General features: G+C 40.4%; 1 protein-coding gene across 1 annotated transcript in view; it reads right to left on the bottom strand.

Moving 5' to 3' along the window:
• Window positions 1–14,746, bottom strand: part of tmem67 (transmembrane protein 67) — a 173,290-nt gene that overhangs the window by 105,789 nt on the left and 52,755 nt on the right. Inside the window, exons 11-13 of the mRNA XM_072245077.1 lie at window positions 12,325–12,390; window positions 7,947–8,103; window positions 5,890–6,013 (exon numbers count right to left, since the gene is read on the bottom strand). Of these exons, the coding sequence (XP_072101178.1) occupies window positions 5,890–6,013; window positions 7,947–8,103; window positions 12,325–12,390 (347 nt within the window). The remainder of the gene's footprint in view (window positions 1–5,889; window positions 6,014–7,946; window positions 8,104–12,324; window positions 12,391–14,746) is intronic.

Below are 14,746 nucleotides of genomic sequence, written 5' to 3'. Positions count from 1 at the left end.
TCAGAGCCCCTGCTATTTCCACTCTAACTTCCCTCAAGGTCCTAGGGAATATCTTGTCAGGATCTGGAGACTTATCCACTTTTATATTCCCTAAAAGGTCCAGTACTTCCTCTTCTTTAATCTTCATAGTTTCCATAACTTCCCTACCGGTTTCCCTTATCTTACACAATTCAATATCCTTCTCTTTAGTGAATACCGAAGAAAAGAAATTGTTCAGAATCTCCCCCATCTCTTTTGATTCCACACATAGCTGTCCACTCCAATTCTCTAGGGGACCAATTTTATCCCTTGCTATCCTTTTGCTATTACTATAATGGTAGAAATACCTTGGGATTTATTTTCACCTTACTTGCTAAAGAGACCTCATATCTTCTTTTAGCTTTTCTAATTTCTTTCTTAAGATTCTTTTTACATTCTTTATATTCCTCGAGCACCTCATTTACTCCATGCTGCCTATATTTATTGTAGATATCCCTCTTTTTTCGAACCAAGTTTCCAATATCCCTTGAAAACCATGGCTCTCTCAAACTTTTAACCTTTCCTTTCAACCTAACAGGAACATAAAGATTCTGTACTCTCAAAATTTCACCTTTAAATGACCTCCATTTCTCAATTACATCCTTCCCATAAAACAAATTGTCCCAATCCACTCCTTCTAAATCCTTTCGCACCTCCTCAAAGTTAGCCTTTCTCCAATCAAAAATCTCAACCCTGGGTCCAGTCCTATCCTTCTCCATAATTATATTGAAACTAATAGCATTGTGATCAATGGACCCGAAGTGCTCCCCAACACAAACCTCCATCCCCGACCTATCTCATTCCCTAATAGGAGGTCCAACACTGCTCCCTCTCTAGTTGGTACCTCTATGTATTGCTGCAAAAAACTATCCTGCACACATTTTACAAACTCCAAACCATCCAGCCCTTTTACAGTATGGGCTTCCCAGTTTATGTGTGGAAAAATTAAGATCTCCCACAATCACAACCTTGTGCTTACTACAAATATCTGCTATCTCCTTACAAATTTGCTCCTCCAACTCTCGCTCCCCATTTGGTGGTCTATAATACACCCCCATAAGTGTTACTACACCTTTTCCATTCCTCAATTCCACCCAAGTAGCATCCCTCAACGAGCCCTCTAATCTATCTTGCCAGAGCACCGCTGCAATATTTTCTCTGACAAGCAATGCAACACCTCCCCGTCCTGTCCCTCCCATTCTATCACACCTGAAGCAATTAAGTCCAGGAATATTTAGTTGCCAATCACACCCCTCCTGTAACCATGTTTCACTAATAGCTACCACATCATACTTCCAGGTATCAATCCATGCTTTCAGCTCATCCACCTTTCTTATAATACTCCTAGCATTAAAATAAATGCACTTAAGAAATTTTCCACCCCTTACTCTCTGTTTATCACAAACGGTGCAAACAACTTTACTATTTTCTTTTTCTTCCTTCTTCCCCACATCTGTTCCTACACTCTGGTTCCTCTCCCCCCCTTGTATCTAGTTTAAATCCACCGGAGCCTCTCTAGCAAACCTACCTGCAAGAATATTTGTCCCCCTCCAGTTCAGATGTAAACCGTCCCTCCGGAACAGGTCCCACCTTCCCTAGAAAACTGCCCAATTATCTATAAACCTGAAGCCCTCCCTCCTGCACCATGTCTTCAGCCACGTGTTGATCTGCGCTATCTTACTATCTCTAAACTCGCCTGCATGTGGCACTGGTAGCAATCCTGAGATTGCTATCCTGGAGGTCCTGTCCTTTAAGTTGGCGCCTAACTCCCTAAACCCACCTTTCAGGACCTGCTCACTCTTCCTACGCATGTCATTGGTCCCTACATGGACCACAACATCTGGCTGCTCACCCCCCCTCTTGAGAATACTGAGAACTCGATCCAAGATATTGCGGACCTTGGCACCAGGGAGGCTACAGACCATCTGGGATTCTCGATCTCTTCCACAGAACCTCTCATCTGTCCCCCTAACTATCGAATCCCCTATCACTACTACTCTCCTCTTTTCCCTCCTTCCCTTCTGAGCTGAGGGTCCAGTCCCGGTACCAAAGATGCAACCACTACAACTTGTCCCTGGTAGGTCATCTCCATCAACAGAATCCGAAACGATGTACTTATTATTGGTGGGAATGGCCACAGGGGTGCTCTGCTCAGTCTGTCCATTTCCCTTCCCTCTCCTGACAGTCACCCAGCTACCTGTCTCCTGATTCTTCAGAAATATTGACGCCCAGGAACCTTAAATTGCTCACCCTTTCCACTGCTGATCCCTTGATGAAGACCAGTATGTGTTCCCCCAACCTTCACTTCCTGAAGTACACAATCAATTCCTTGGTCTTACTGGTGTTGAGTAAAAAGTTTTGTTGCCACACCACTCAACTAACTGATCTATTTCCCTCTTGTACACCTCCTTGTCATCATCTAAAATTCTGCCAAAAATATCTCTTGAAAACCAAGCTTCCTTATACTTATTATTTTTACTTTTTATTTTGACAGGCACATACAATCTTTGTACTCTCAAAATTTCACTTTTGAAGGCCTCCCACTTACCAAGTATGCCTTTGCCAGAAAACAGGCTGTACCAATCGACACTTGCCAGATCATCTCTGATCCCATCACAATTGGCCTTTCTCCAATTTAGAATCTCAACCCACAGGACCAACCTATCTTTTTGCATATTTACTTCGAAATGATTGGAATTGTGGTCACTAGATGCAAAGTGTTCCCCTAGATAAATTTCTGTCACCTGACCTATCTCATTCCCTAATAGCAGATCCAGTATCACATGGTCTCTTGTTGGGACTTCTACATACCGAAGAAGGAAACTTTCTTGAACACATTTGGCAAACTCTGTGCTACTTAATCCGTTTACAGTATCTGATTCCCAGTCAATACGTGGAAAGTTAAAATCACCTACTATAGTAACCTTTTATTTCTTGCAGCATTCTGTGATCTCTCTACAAATCTGTTCTTCTAAATACCATGGGCTAATAGGTAGTCTGTAATACAGGCCTATTAACATGGTCATACCACTCTTATTTTTTATTTCCACCCATAATACCTCACTGGACGAGTTCTCCAGTCTGTCCTGACGGAGCACTGCTGTGACATTTTCCCTAACTAGTAATACCACCCTTCCTCCTTTAATCCCTCCCACCCTGTCATGTCTAAAACAACGGAACCCTGGAATATTGAGCTGCATGTCCTGCCTTTCCTGTAACTAAGTCCATGCCCTGAATTCATCTACCTTTCCTATGATACTTCTTGCATTGAAATATACACAGCTCGAGACACTAGTCGCAACATGCCCAACATTTTGATTTCCGATTTTGTCTGAGTCTTACAATATGTGTCACCACAACCTCTCCATTAACTGTTCTGGCAATCTAGTTCCCATTCCCCCGCAATTTGGGTTTAAATCCCACTGTGCAGCATTAGCAAACCTTCCCATTAGGATATCAGTTCCTCTCCAGTTCATGTGCAAACCGTGTCTTCTGTACAGGCCCCACCTTCCCTTTGATTTGGCTCAGCTACTCCAGAGCCTGTCTGACACTGGACTGAGGTGCAACATACACCATGACCTGGATGATGGCGGAAAGCGCCCTTGGCAGATAAAATGGACGAAACTTGGCTGCTAGATGCTACAGGTCAGGTGGGTAGGATTGAGTCAGAACCACCACGTCTGTGCACCATGATGAGTTAATCATAAAGCATACTCTGCCTCCTCTACCTTTAAAAACTGAGCTGTTCTGTCTTTGTGAAGAATGGTGAATCCACCAGGCTGCAGCGATGCATCCAAAATGGCAGGGGATAGCCTTGTTTCCATGAAGTAAAGTACACAGCACACCCTGATGTCCCCCTGGTACTGCAATCTTGCTCTGTGATCTTCAATTTTGTTTTCCCAAGACTGTACATTAGCCTGCAGGGTGGTCAGGAGTGGGGCTCTAAAGCCTCCGAGTTTGAATCGTACCTGCAGACTAGCTTAGCTTCCGTGCTTCGGTTTTCTTAAAAGGGAACTGCACTCGCAACCCAAATCTGCCATCTACCGATATCTGGAGTCTGCCAATATCGCCAGATTTGAGCATTGATAGAATTTTGAGCATCTTAAGATATAGTTGCTTACTGAAGTACATATGGCTCTGTCTGTGGATTTCATCTGTGGTAGTCCTAAATGGGAGTATTTGATGATTCCCATTGGAGCTGCACACAAAGAGCCACCACTCAATAGCGGAAACCATCCTTTACTTCCTCAAGACGCTAAAGAAATTTGGTATGTTCTCATCGAAACTTACCAATTTTTATTGAAAGCATCCTATCTGGTGTGGTGACAGCTCTGCCCAAGACCGCAAGAAACAGCAGGGAGTGGTGAACACAGCTCAGCACATCATGGAAACCAGCCTCCCCTGCCTGGATCTGTCTACACTTGTCAATGTATCAGTAAAGCAGCCAGTGTAATCCAGAACAATACCCAGAGGATACAAAAGCCTGAAAGCACTTAACACCAGGCTCAAAGGTAGTTTCAACTCTGCTGTTATAAGTTCCTTAGGATGTTAAGATGGACTTTTGACCTCATGATCCACACTGTTATGATATTGCACCTTATTGTCTACCCACATTGTACTTTTTCTGTAACTGTTGCACTCTATTCTGCAATCTGTTATTGTCTTACCTTGTATACCTTGATATACAATATAATAATTTGTTCTGTTTTAGCAGTATGCAAAACAAGCTTTTTGCTGTACCTTGGTACATATGACAAGAATAAACTAATACCACTTCCAATCAGCAATTTTTTCAGTTCACTTCTAATGGTATTTCTTGTGAAAATCAATGATGTAGAACAGATATGCCTTTTTGTTATTTGATTTTTGATCTTGATGCTGAAAATATTTGCGTAAAGCTGAAAATTACCATTGTGCAAAAATGTCAACCCCAGTGTAAAAAATCAGAACATATAGGCATTGAACTGTTACTCTAGCACTGTTTGACTGTGTTGCAGACCAGCAGCAGGTCACACACACCAGTGCCGAGAAACAGGATTCCAGCTGATTCTGGGGCACTAAAAAGGGTTGTATTTACTGTTAATGCCAAAAGAGATCTACTGAAAAATAACTGAAAAACAGATTTGCACCCAGAAACGTGCTAAGTACAGAGATCACTCAGTTCAGTAGCTATCAGTGCTGTCATTCTGAGGATGTGTCAGCAGTTAAAGGTAGACTCACCATGGCAGCTGGAAGGCGATTACATATTTTATGATTGACATGTTGGAGAGAGACTCTGCAAGGGAGTCAACTTCCACATTCAGTCAAAGGAAACATGCAAGATCTAGTCAATAAGTGTCTGGAGGGCAGACCTGTGTGCCAAGGGGCTTGAAGAACTGCAAGGGCCACCATAAGAAGAACCTGGCAATATTTGTCTGTTCCAGACATTGCAAACCATATACAATGCAGCAATGTGAAAAGATATATTGGGTGTTATGCCTGTATATCGGAAATCCTCATCATAAAGCATAGCTTTTCATAAAAGTTTGAGTTACTCATGAGGTGTTACTCATCAAGAAATGCAAAGATATTATAAGCAAGTTAGGTAATTAAACATTTATTCATATGATGATTAGTCCAAATAAACTGGAAAGCAGGATTTAAGTGATTTTATGCATTACTTAGGCTCCACTGCCAAATTATTAGTGCACTATATTGGCAGAAATAATTGCAGAATGGTGTGGAATGCTTGGCTTACACTGGGGAGTATGGTTTTGCAGGGCCCTTATGGCTATCCCTGTATCAGGGAGCTACTCCTAGCCTGTGTTAATAGTGCTTCCTTCCGCACAGCAAGGAAAGAATTTCTCTGTTTCCATGTCAAAGTTCTCTTACCTGATTTTTAAGTAGCTAGCAACTCTAATCACTCTTGGCTGGCTATCTATGTTTCTTTCACGACCACTTAGAGTATCCACCAAGAAAATACGTCTGGTTAAATACCAACTATTCATCGTGTTATCTGTGATTCAATAAAAATGAATTAAAAGTTGAACTTGAAATTCAGCTCAAAATCAAATATGAATTGTTCAGCATTCTTGTCATATCCATTAAACCCCCAATAATTTGGCATCCAATTGTTTAGAAATTCTAATGACTTAGGCTTGCTTACTGGTCTAAAATGTGAGACAGGAATCCAGATTGTGGAACAATTGCACAGTTGGAGCTAGAGTTGATTCTAGAACATCAGGATTAGAAATATGGATTGGTTTGCAGCCAGAGGCAAATTCCCTGCTTCACCAGGTTCACTAGAAAACTTATTATACCATTGTGTAACATGTAAAAGATATAAAATAAAAAAGTGCAATGAAAATAACATTCAGTAGTCTGGAAAATCTGCTGGTGCCACACTATTAAAGCCCCAAGAGAGACAGAATATTGGAATTTTACTATGTTGGGAATAACTATCAGGAAATTGTGCAACTGCACACCATGATTTTCAGGCTATTAAAATTAACCTTTATAATATCACAGCCTAGAGTTTCTGCAATGTCCCAGCAAGCATTCACTAGAGTACTAGGAGTACTAACATAGAAAATCCCAAGCAGAAGCTTTTCTTTTCATTTTCAATGTGTTATGAAATCTCCAATTTTATACAAGTGCTTTTTCCAGTTAATTTTAATTTAGTTCCTTTTGTTTGTTTTTTTTTCAGCTGAACCAAAGGCTATAATTCTGAAATTTCTGCTATTGCATTATTTAATTTACTGCTAAAGAGGCTCTGGCAATTATCCAGTATAGATGACATCTCAATTTTTGTTCCTTTTTGTAGGAAATGCCATGATTTTGTTGAACTGTTCCCATGATGCTTTGATTGACATTAGAGATTCTTGTGACCTTCTCTTATACGGTTATGGTTTTACTTCTGACATTGTTGGACTGGCTTCTATGACTGGCTTCACAGTTATACCTGTAATGAACATCAAATCCCCCAAACATCTATCAAGCATGAATGGTGTCTAAAGGATGTTCAATTTGCTAATACAATTTTGTTACAAATAGTTCTTTAAAAATAGGGCTTCTCTAAAGTTAAACATGAATACAGAATATGAGGTTCTCCTGTCTCTCCTTTTATTCAAGATAAATCATTTGAAAATCAAGAACACATAGATCTGAGCACTGGCATCCATGCTTAATTTAACTTATAACAAAAGACCATTGAACAGTTGTCTATCTGAGTATTGACACCATTTTCTGTTTTTATTTGTAATAAATACATCTAAGGTTCGTAGTCACAAGTATAATGGATTGCACATAAAAGCAAATTAAGATTGATATTTTCTGGGCCAAACATTATCCTCCAATCCCAGAAATAAAAATAATTTGAGTAATTTGGTAAATGATGGAATAGTCTTATCCTTCTTATTTCATTGCAATGTTAAATTAAGTGAAATTTGAATTTAGGAAACATATAAAAATTTATGAGCTAAAACCATTTTGTTAGGAGTTGCCTAGGCTTAACTTCTATTTATAGTTATATGGCCATACACTCCACTCAAGCTCATAACCAAATTAAACATGATCAAATAACACACAAATAAAATGTAACCACCTTAGCATTTTAAATTCATAACCACAGTTTGAGATTATTTGCAGTTAAAGTTTCAATAAAACAACTCAGCCATCACATAATATAAAGGAAAAGCAAAACAGATTAAAAATCAATAGAAAGCTCTATTTCAATAGAAGTTTTCATAACACCTAGTATTAAAATATCATTTGAAAAACAAGTTTTTAAGTTACTTTGCTGTACTGTTAAAAGCTGCACATAATTGAGAGAGCATTTCCACCAAAAGTCCAATGATACCTTCCTTGGGATAGATTTGCTGTACGTAACTAGCTTAATGAGGGGAATCTGCAGAATAAACATGAGTAATTCAACAGAACACTATGCTTACCTTGATTTATGAATTTTCCATTATATTGAAGATTTAAATTATGAACTGCGATAGCTCTTAGTTTATCCTCGCCATCCTCTCCTTTGTAAAGTATGTAAATGTCATAAAAGTAAGTTTCACCATATGTAGATAAAAGTTTCGAAACAGGAAGTGTACACTGTTCAAAAATTAAAATATATAAACTGTAATTGGTTACAGTACATAGATATTTTTTGAAGGCAAAAAATATGTAATACTTGAATTTCCTTAACACCATCCAGTTCAGGTGCTTTATTTCGCAGTGTAAAGTTTAACATGTTTTTATTGGTTTGATTATTTATTCCTGATTTGCCCAAAGAGTTTGATTATTCCTCTTGCAAAACACAACCCTCCAATGTGTTAATATCTCACAATGCTTAACACTGTGACTGGAATTCTTCAATGACCTACTTGCAACCTTTTCTCCTCTTGTTGTCATGTACAGTTCTTCATGAAGATCTGCATTATTTTAGAACATATTAAGCTCCACCATCTTTATACATCACAGATTCTCATTTTTAAATTTATCAGCAATCTTCCAGCTTTTAATTTCTATAATTTCCTCTAGATCACATCATTATACAAGTTTCTTGTTGAAACCTTGTTTTTTCAGCATGTCTACCTTTCTGTTTCTGTGTCCCTCACCTAACATTCATCAACATCCTCCTAAGTGTTCTCAATGGCTGCTAATATTGAATGAGTGATCTTTAGGGGGTGGGGTTTCAAGTTCAAGTTCACCTGTCATTCAACGATATATGAACACCCATGAATACGGCCAAATGAAACAGTGTTACTCCAGGGCTAAAGTACAAAACACACTACCCACAGTTTTACATAGCACAAGGCACACATAGCACATAGAACATTAGTAAAATACAGTCACATAAAAAAAATAGTCGAAGTCCCTGAGTCCATTAATGTTGCAGCAGTCTGCAGTTAAATAGAATATATCTTGTCTTCTGCTGAAGGAAAAAGAAGTGGCAAATGAAATACAATGCGGGAAAGTGTATGGTCGTGCACTTTGGTGGAAGAAATAAACGGGCAAACTATTATTTAGATGGGGAGAAAATTCAAAATGCAGAGATGCAAAGGGACTTGAGAGTCCTTGTACAAGATACCCTAAAGGTTAACCTCCAGGTTGAGTCAGTTGTGAAGAAGGTGAATGCAATGTTGGCATTCATTTCTAGAGGTATAAAATAAAAGAGCAGAGATGTGATGTTGAGGCTCTATAAGGCACTCGTGAAACCACACTTAGTGTTGTGTGTAGTTTTGGGCTCCTTACTTAGAAAGAATATACTGACATTCAAGAGGGTTCAGAGAAGATTCAGGAGAATGATTCCAGGAATGAAAGGGTTACCTTACAAGGAACATTTGCCAGCTCTTGGGCTGTATTCCCTGGAGTTCAGGAGAATGAGGGGGGATCTTATAGAAACATTCTGAATGTTAAAAGGCCCAAACAGATTAGATATGGCAAAGTTATTTCCCATGATAGTTGATTCTAGGACAAGAGGGCACGACTTCAAGATTGAAGGACGTCCTTTTAGAACTGAGATGCGGAGAAATTACTTTAGTGAGAAGTGGTAAATCTGTGGAATTTGTTGCCACGAGTGGCTGTGGAGGCCAAGTCATTGGGTGTATTTAAGGCAGATAGATAGGTTCTTGATTAACCAGGGTATCAAAGCGTATGGGGTGAAGGTAGGGGAGTGGGGATGACTGGAAGAATTGGATCAATCCATGATTGAATGGCGGAGCAGACTCAGTGGGCCGAATGCCTACTTCTGCTCCTATATCACTGACTCCACCATTTATATTGCATCACACCGCATCCAGCAATCCAGCAGAGTGTACCGACTCTCGCCTCTCTCCTTGGTGGCTGCAAACAGACGACACCGTGGCTTGAGCCCTAGTCCTCACTACGACTGAGGCCAAGCAGCTCTCCCGCAGTCCACCCCCACCATTCACCGATAAGCAGTGAATCAGGCTTGCAGAATTCCACATCAACCATGTTCAACGGGGTCTTGTGCTTGCAAGAAAAGCAACTAAGATGATCACTCACTGTAAGACTGCACAAGGCCTTGGTGCACCAACATCTCTCTAACGTAGGCAGCAGCACGATCCGCATGAAGTCCAGCTCCTTTACTTTCTATGCCAACGAGCAACTGACTGACAGGGTAGACCTGCAGTACTTTAAGTTCTTAATGTACAGCAAAGTCTTGTAATTGTAAAGATATGTTTTTAAAAATACTTTTGGTTGGCCCCATAGAAGCACTGCATCTGAGCACACCACCATCTTATCGGAAGTCCAGTTTGTGCTCAGGGCTAAAGGTAATAGGCACCCCTAAGACTTTAATAATTGTAAGATAATTTAGAAAGTTCACAGAAAGATAAAAGTGAGTAAAAACCCAAGTGCCTTGACATTGTGTTGCTGACTGCCCTCAAGGAATGGCTGTGACATCATCAAGTATTCAATGTTGTGGGGGCGGGGGGTGCAGTGTGTATTTTACTGACTGAAAGGGGGTGAAAAATACTGTTTACAGTTTTACAATTAATTTATTCAACTGATCAAGTATATAAATTTTAAATATTTCAAATGGTATATAAAAACAAATTTTAAAATTTTATTTATTTATCTAGATACTGAGCCGATTAGGACATTCTGGCCCTTTGAGCTGCACTGCTCCGCAACCCCTGACAATCTCAGTTTAACTCCAACCTAATTACGGGACAATTTACAATGACCAATTAGCCTATCTGGTATGTCTTTGAACTGCAGGAGGAAGCTGGAGTTCCTGGGGAAAACCCACACATCCCCCAGGAGGACGTACAGAGATTGCTTACAGATGATGCTGGAATTGAACTCCGAACTCCAGTGCCCTGTGCTGTAATAGCATTGCACTAACCATTATGCTACCGTACAGCCCAATAATGGTTCGGCACAGCCAAGAAGGGCCAAAAGGCCTGTTTCTGTGCTGCAGTTTTTCCTATGGTTTCTATTGACATTCAGCCATATACAGCTAAACCAAATGATGTTTCTCTGGAACTAAGGTGCAAATCAGTACACATATCACATACAGCAGATCAAATAATATTAACACAATAATATTGAGATAATAAAAAATAATGTAGATGTACATATTAATATAAATTGCAAGTATGACATACAGTTGAAAATACAACAGTATAATATACCGGCGCTGTCATAAATCTTGTGCACTGTATGGTAGCAGAGTGTTCAGAAGTCTCACCACCTGGGAGAGGACGCTGTTACCCAGCCTAACAGCCCTTGTTCATAAACTGTGGTTCCTTCTGCTTGATGGTAGGAAGTCAAAGAGATTGTGGAATGGATGGGAGGAGTCCTTGACAATGCTGAAGGCTCTACAAACAGTACTTCTGGTTTATGTCTTGTATGGGGGTGGGGGAGTGGGGGGTAGGACAGAAACCCCGATGATTCTCTCAGCAGTCCTCACAATCTGTCAGAGTCATAGAATACTACAGTACAAAAACAGGTTTATCGGCCTATTTTAATCTGTGCTGAAACATTAATCTGCCTAGTTTCATCGCCTCAGACCATTACCCTTCATACCCCTCTCATCCATGTCCCTACCCAAACTTCTCTTAAATGTTGAAATCAACCCCGCATCTTCCATTTGCGCTGGCAGGTCGTGTGACATTCTCCCCACCTTTTGAGTGAAGAAGTTACTCCACGGGTTCTCACAAAACATTTCACCTTTCACCCTTAACCCATGACCCAGTCTCATGCAACCTCAATGGAAAAAGTCTGCTTGCATTTTCCCTATCTATACTCCTCATAATTTTGTATAACTCTGTCAAATCTGCCCTCAATCTTCTACGCTCCCAGGAATGAAGTCCTAATCAATTTAAACCTTCCCTAAAACTCAGGTCCTGTTGCAAGAAATGTCTTGCAATTCCCATACCAAACGGTGAAATAGCTGGTCAGAACCCTCTGGGTGGTACTCCAGTAGAATATAATTAGCATGGGGATGAGGAGCCTCACTCACCTCATTCTCCTCAGGAAGTGGAGGTGATGCTGTATTTAGGTAGTGTTGAGGAACCAGGTGTGATCATTGGTGACATGAACTCCAACAAACTTGGTGCTCTGGACTCTTCCATGGAGGAGCTGATGATGTACAGTAAGGAGTGGTCAGCCTGCACCATTTTTATGAAGTATAAAGCTGAGGTAGAAAATATCCATTGGTGTATAAATGGATATTTTTCACATTTGTGTAATGAGTAGTTTATTGTTGGAAAATAATATGAAATAAACAGGTTTGAACTTTACAACTCTTGGCATAGCACCTTTGTTAGCTATTATTAATAAATAAACATTAATCATGCTCACGCTTTGTTGATACGTGGTTCCAAAAATATAAGCAGCATTCAGCTTCGATATGGTATCTGGACACAACTGTAAAATCAATAATTAAACATAATTAATTAAGCATATACATAATGCCACTATTACAAAAATACAAAATATTTTTGTTGCAGAATTCAAGAATTTCTCCAAACTTTCATTGCCCTGTGCTTTTGTGATGTGAATAATAATCAAGTTAGCAGTGCACACAGATAAAATGGACAAAATAAAGGGAAAAGTAAAATCTTGTCTGACAAATTTATTGGAATTCTTTGAAAAATAACAGGCAGAATAGACAAAGGAGAGTCAATGGATGTTTACTTGGATTTTCAGAAGGCCTTTGACAGGTGCCACACGAGGCTACTTAACAAGAGAAGAGCCCATGGTACTACAGCAAAAGTACTAGCATGGATAGAAAATTGGGTGATGAAATTGATGGCTTTGTGGTAGAGTTTGCAGATTATACAAAGACAGGTGGAGAGCCTGGCAGGGTTGAGGAAGCAGGGAATCCGCAGAAGGACTTGGAAAGATTAGGAGAATGGGCAAACAAGTGGCAAGTGGAACATAGTGCAGGGAAGTGTATGGTCACACACTTTGTTGAAAGGAATAAAGGCACAGACTGTTTTCTAAACCGGGAAAAAAATTCAAAATTCAGAGGGGCAAAGGGACTTGTGAGTCCTTGTGCAGGATTCTCTAAAGGTTAACTTGCAGGTTGAGTCAGCAGTAAGGAGCACAAATGCAATGTTAACATTCATTTCAAGAGGACTAGAATATAAGTGACTTTATTAAGAAGTGTTGTTGAGGCTTTATAAGGCATTGATCAGACCACATTTGCAGTATTTTGAGCAGTTTTGGGCCCCTCATCTAAGAAAAGATTTGCTAGCATTGGAAAAAGTCTGGAGGAAGTTCATGAGAATGATTCCATGATTGAAAGGGTTAATGTGTGAGAAGCATTTGACGGCTCTGGGTATGCACTCGCTGAAGTTTAGAAGAATGAGAGTATCTCATTGAAACCTATTGAAAATGGAGACCTCCTCCTCCCTTATTAGGGAGAGAGAGCGAGCCTGTGGTATGTCGTATACCGGGTGAAACGCAAAGTCTTTGGGGTAACTGCAAGTCTGTGTCTTTGCTATTGCTTTGCTCACACTTGGAGTGCTCGGTGGCAGGTGCCAATGCTTTTTTTTGCCAGTGGGGGAGGGGGTTTGTTGCTTGCTGCCACTTATGCATGGGAGGGGAGCTGGGGGGGGACTTTGGGGTTCTAACATTTAACTGTCATTCATTCTTTGGGGCACTCCTGTTTTCGTGGTTGATTGTGAAGAAAAGACATTTCAGGATGTATATTGTATACATTTCTTTGACATTAAATTGGACCTTTGAACCTATTGAATATTGGAAGGCCTAGACAGAGTGGATGGGAAGAGAATGTTTTCTATAGTGGGTGAGATAATGTATTTCAGTAATTTTTGAGTAATATTGTAAAAACAATCAAAAAAAACACAGGATAAGATGTTAATATCCCTTGTGCCTATGGGTTGTGAGCATTTGCTCGAGACTGCCTTGATGTTGGGAATGGCACGCAGGGGTCTTCAAGTGGCACCCTCTTTCCTCAATGTTTCATTGATTAGCTCGCTACCTGATGATGACTTCTAGCATCCCAGAGTTACTGTATGTTGTGTCCTCCCACTCTCTTGATGTTGTCTCGGAGCTCTTGCTTGATCCAAAGCCACTGACTGCTTCTTTCTGCTGCCTCTGATGGCTTGCCTTAGATCCTTCAGCAATTTGATGGTGGATGCAGCTATAAATCCTCTACACCCCACATTCAATGAACAAACTTTATTTCTCCAGTTCTTCACTGAGCTTCAGCTGCTATATCTGCATAGCGCAGCCTCCTGTGCTCATACGCTTCAGCCACAGAATCCTCCCATGGGACTGTGAGTTTCACAATGTAGACAATCTGTAATGAATTGGACCAGAGAACCAAGTCTGGCCTGAGGTTGGTGGTAGCAATTTCTGGTGGAAAGGTGAGTTGTTTATTAACATCCACCAGCAAATTTCCAGTCACGGGCCATATTCATCTGTGCTGTTTCTGGCTTAGGAGGTAGATTTTTTGGTCTTTTTGCTCCCTCCCAGACAAATGCTGCTGCTGTCAGAGTGGGTTGCTATCCTCTTGGTCTTGATTGCCACTGCCAGACTCTTCAAGACCTGTTTGTGATGCCACATGTATCTGCCTGTGTGAGGCTGGTTTTGCAGCTTGCTAGGATATACTTGAGGGTTTCCAGAATTGAGCACAGGGCACAAATTGGGTCCTCACCAAACCACTGATGGAGGTTTTTTTTGTGAAGGAAGTGCATCATATGTAACTCTGATGAGAAAGCTAAGTCTGTTTGCTTCCATCTCCCATCTGTCT

This window comes from Mobula birostris, chromosome 1 (assembly GCF_030028105.1).
Source record: "Mobula birostris isolate sMobBir1 chromosome 1, sMobBir1.hap1, whole genome shotgun sequence".
In the NCBI taxonomy this organism is placed as follows: domain Eukaryota; kingdom Metazoa; phylum Chordata; class Chondrichthyes; order Myliobatiformes; family Myliobatidae; genus Mobula; species Mobula birostris.
Note: the sequence above shows the minus strand (reverse complement) of the source record. Positions and strands in the feature narration are given on the sequence as shown.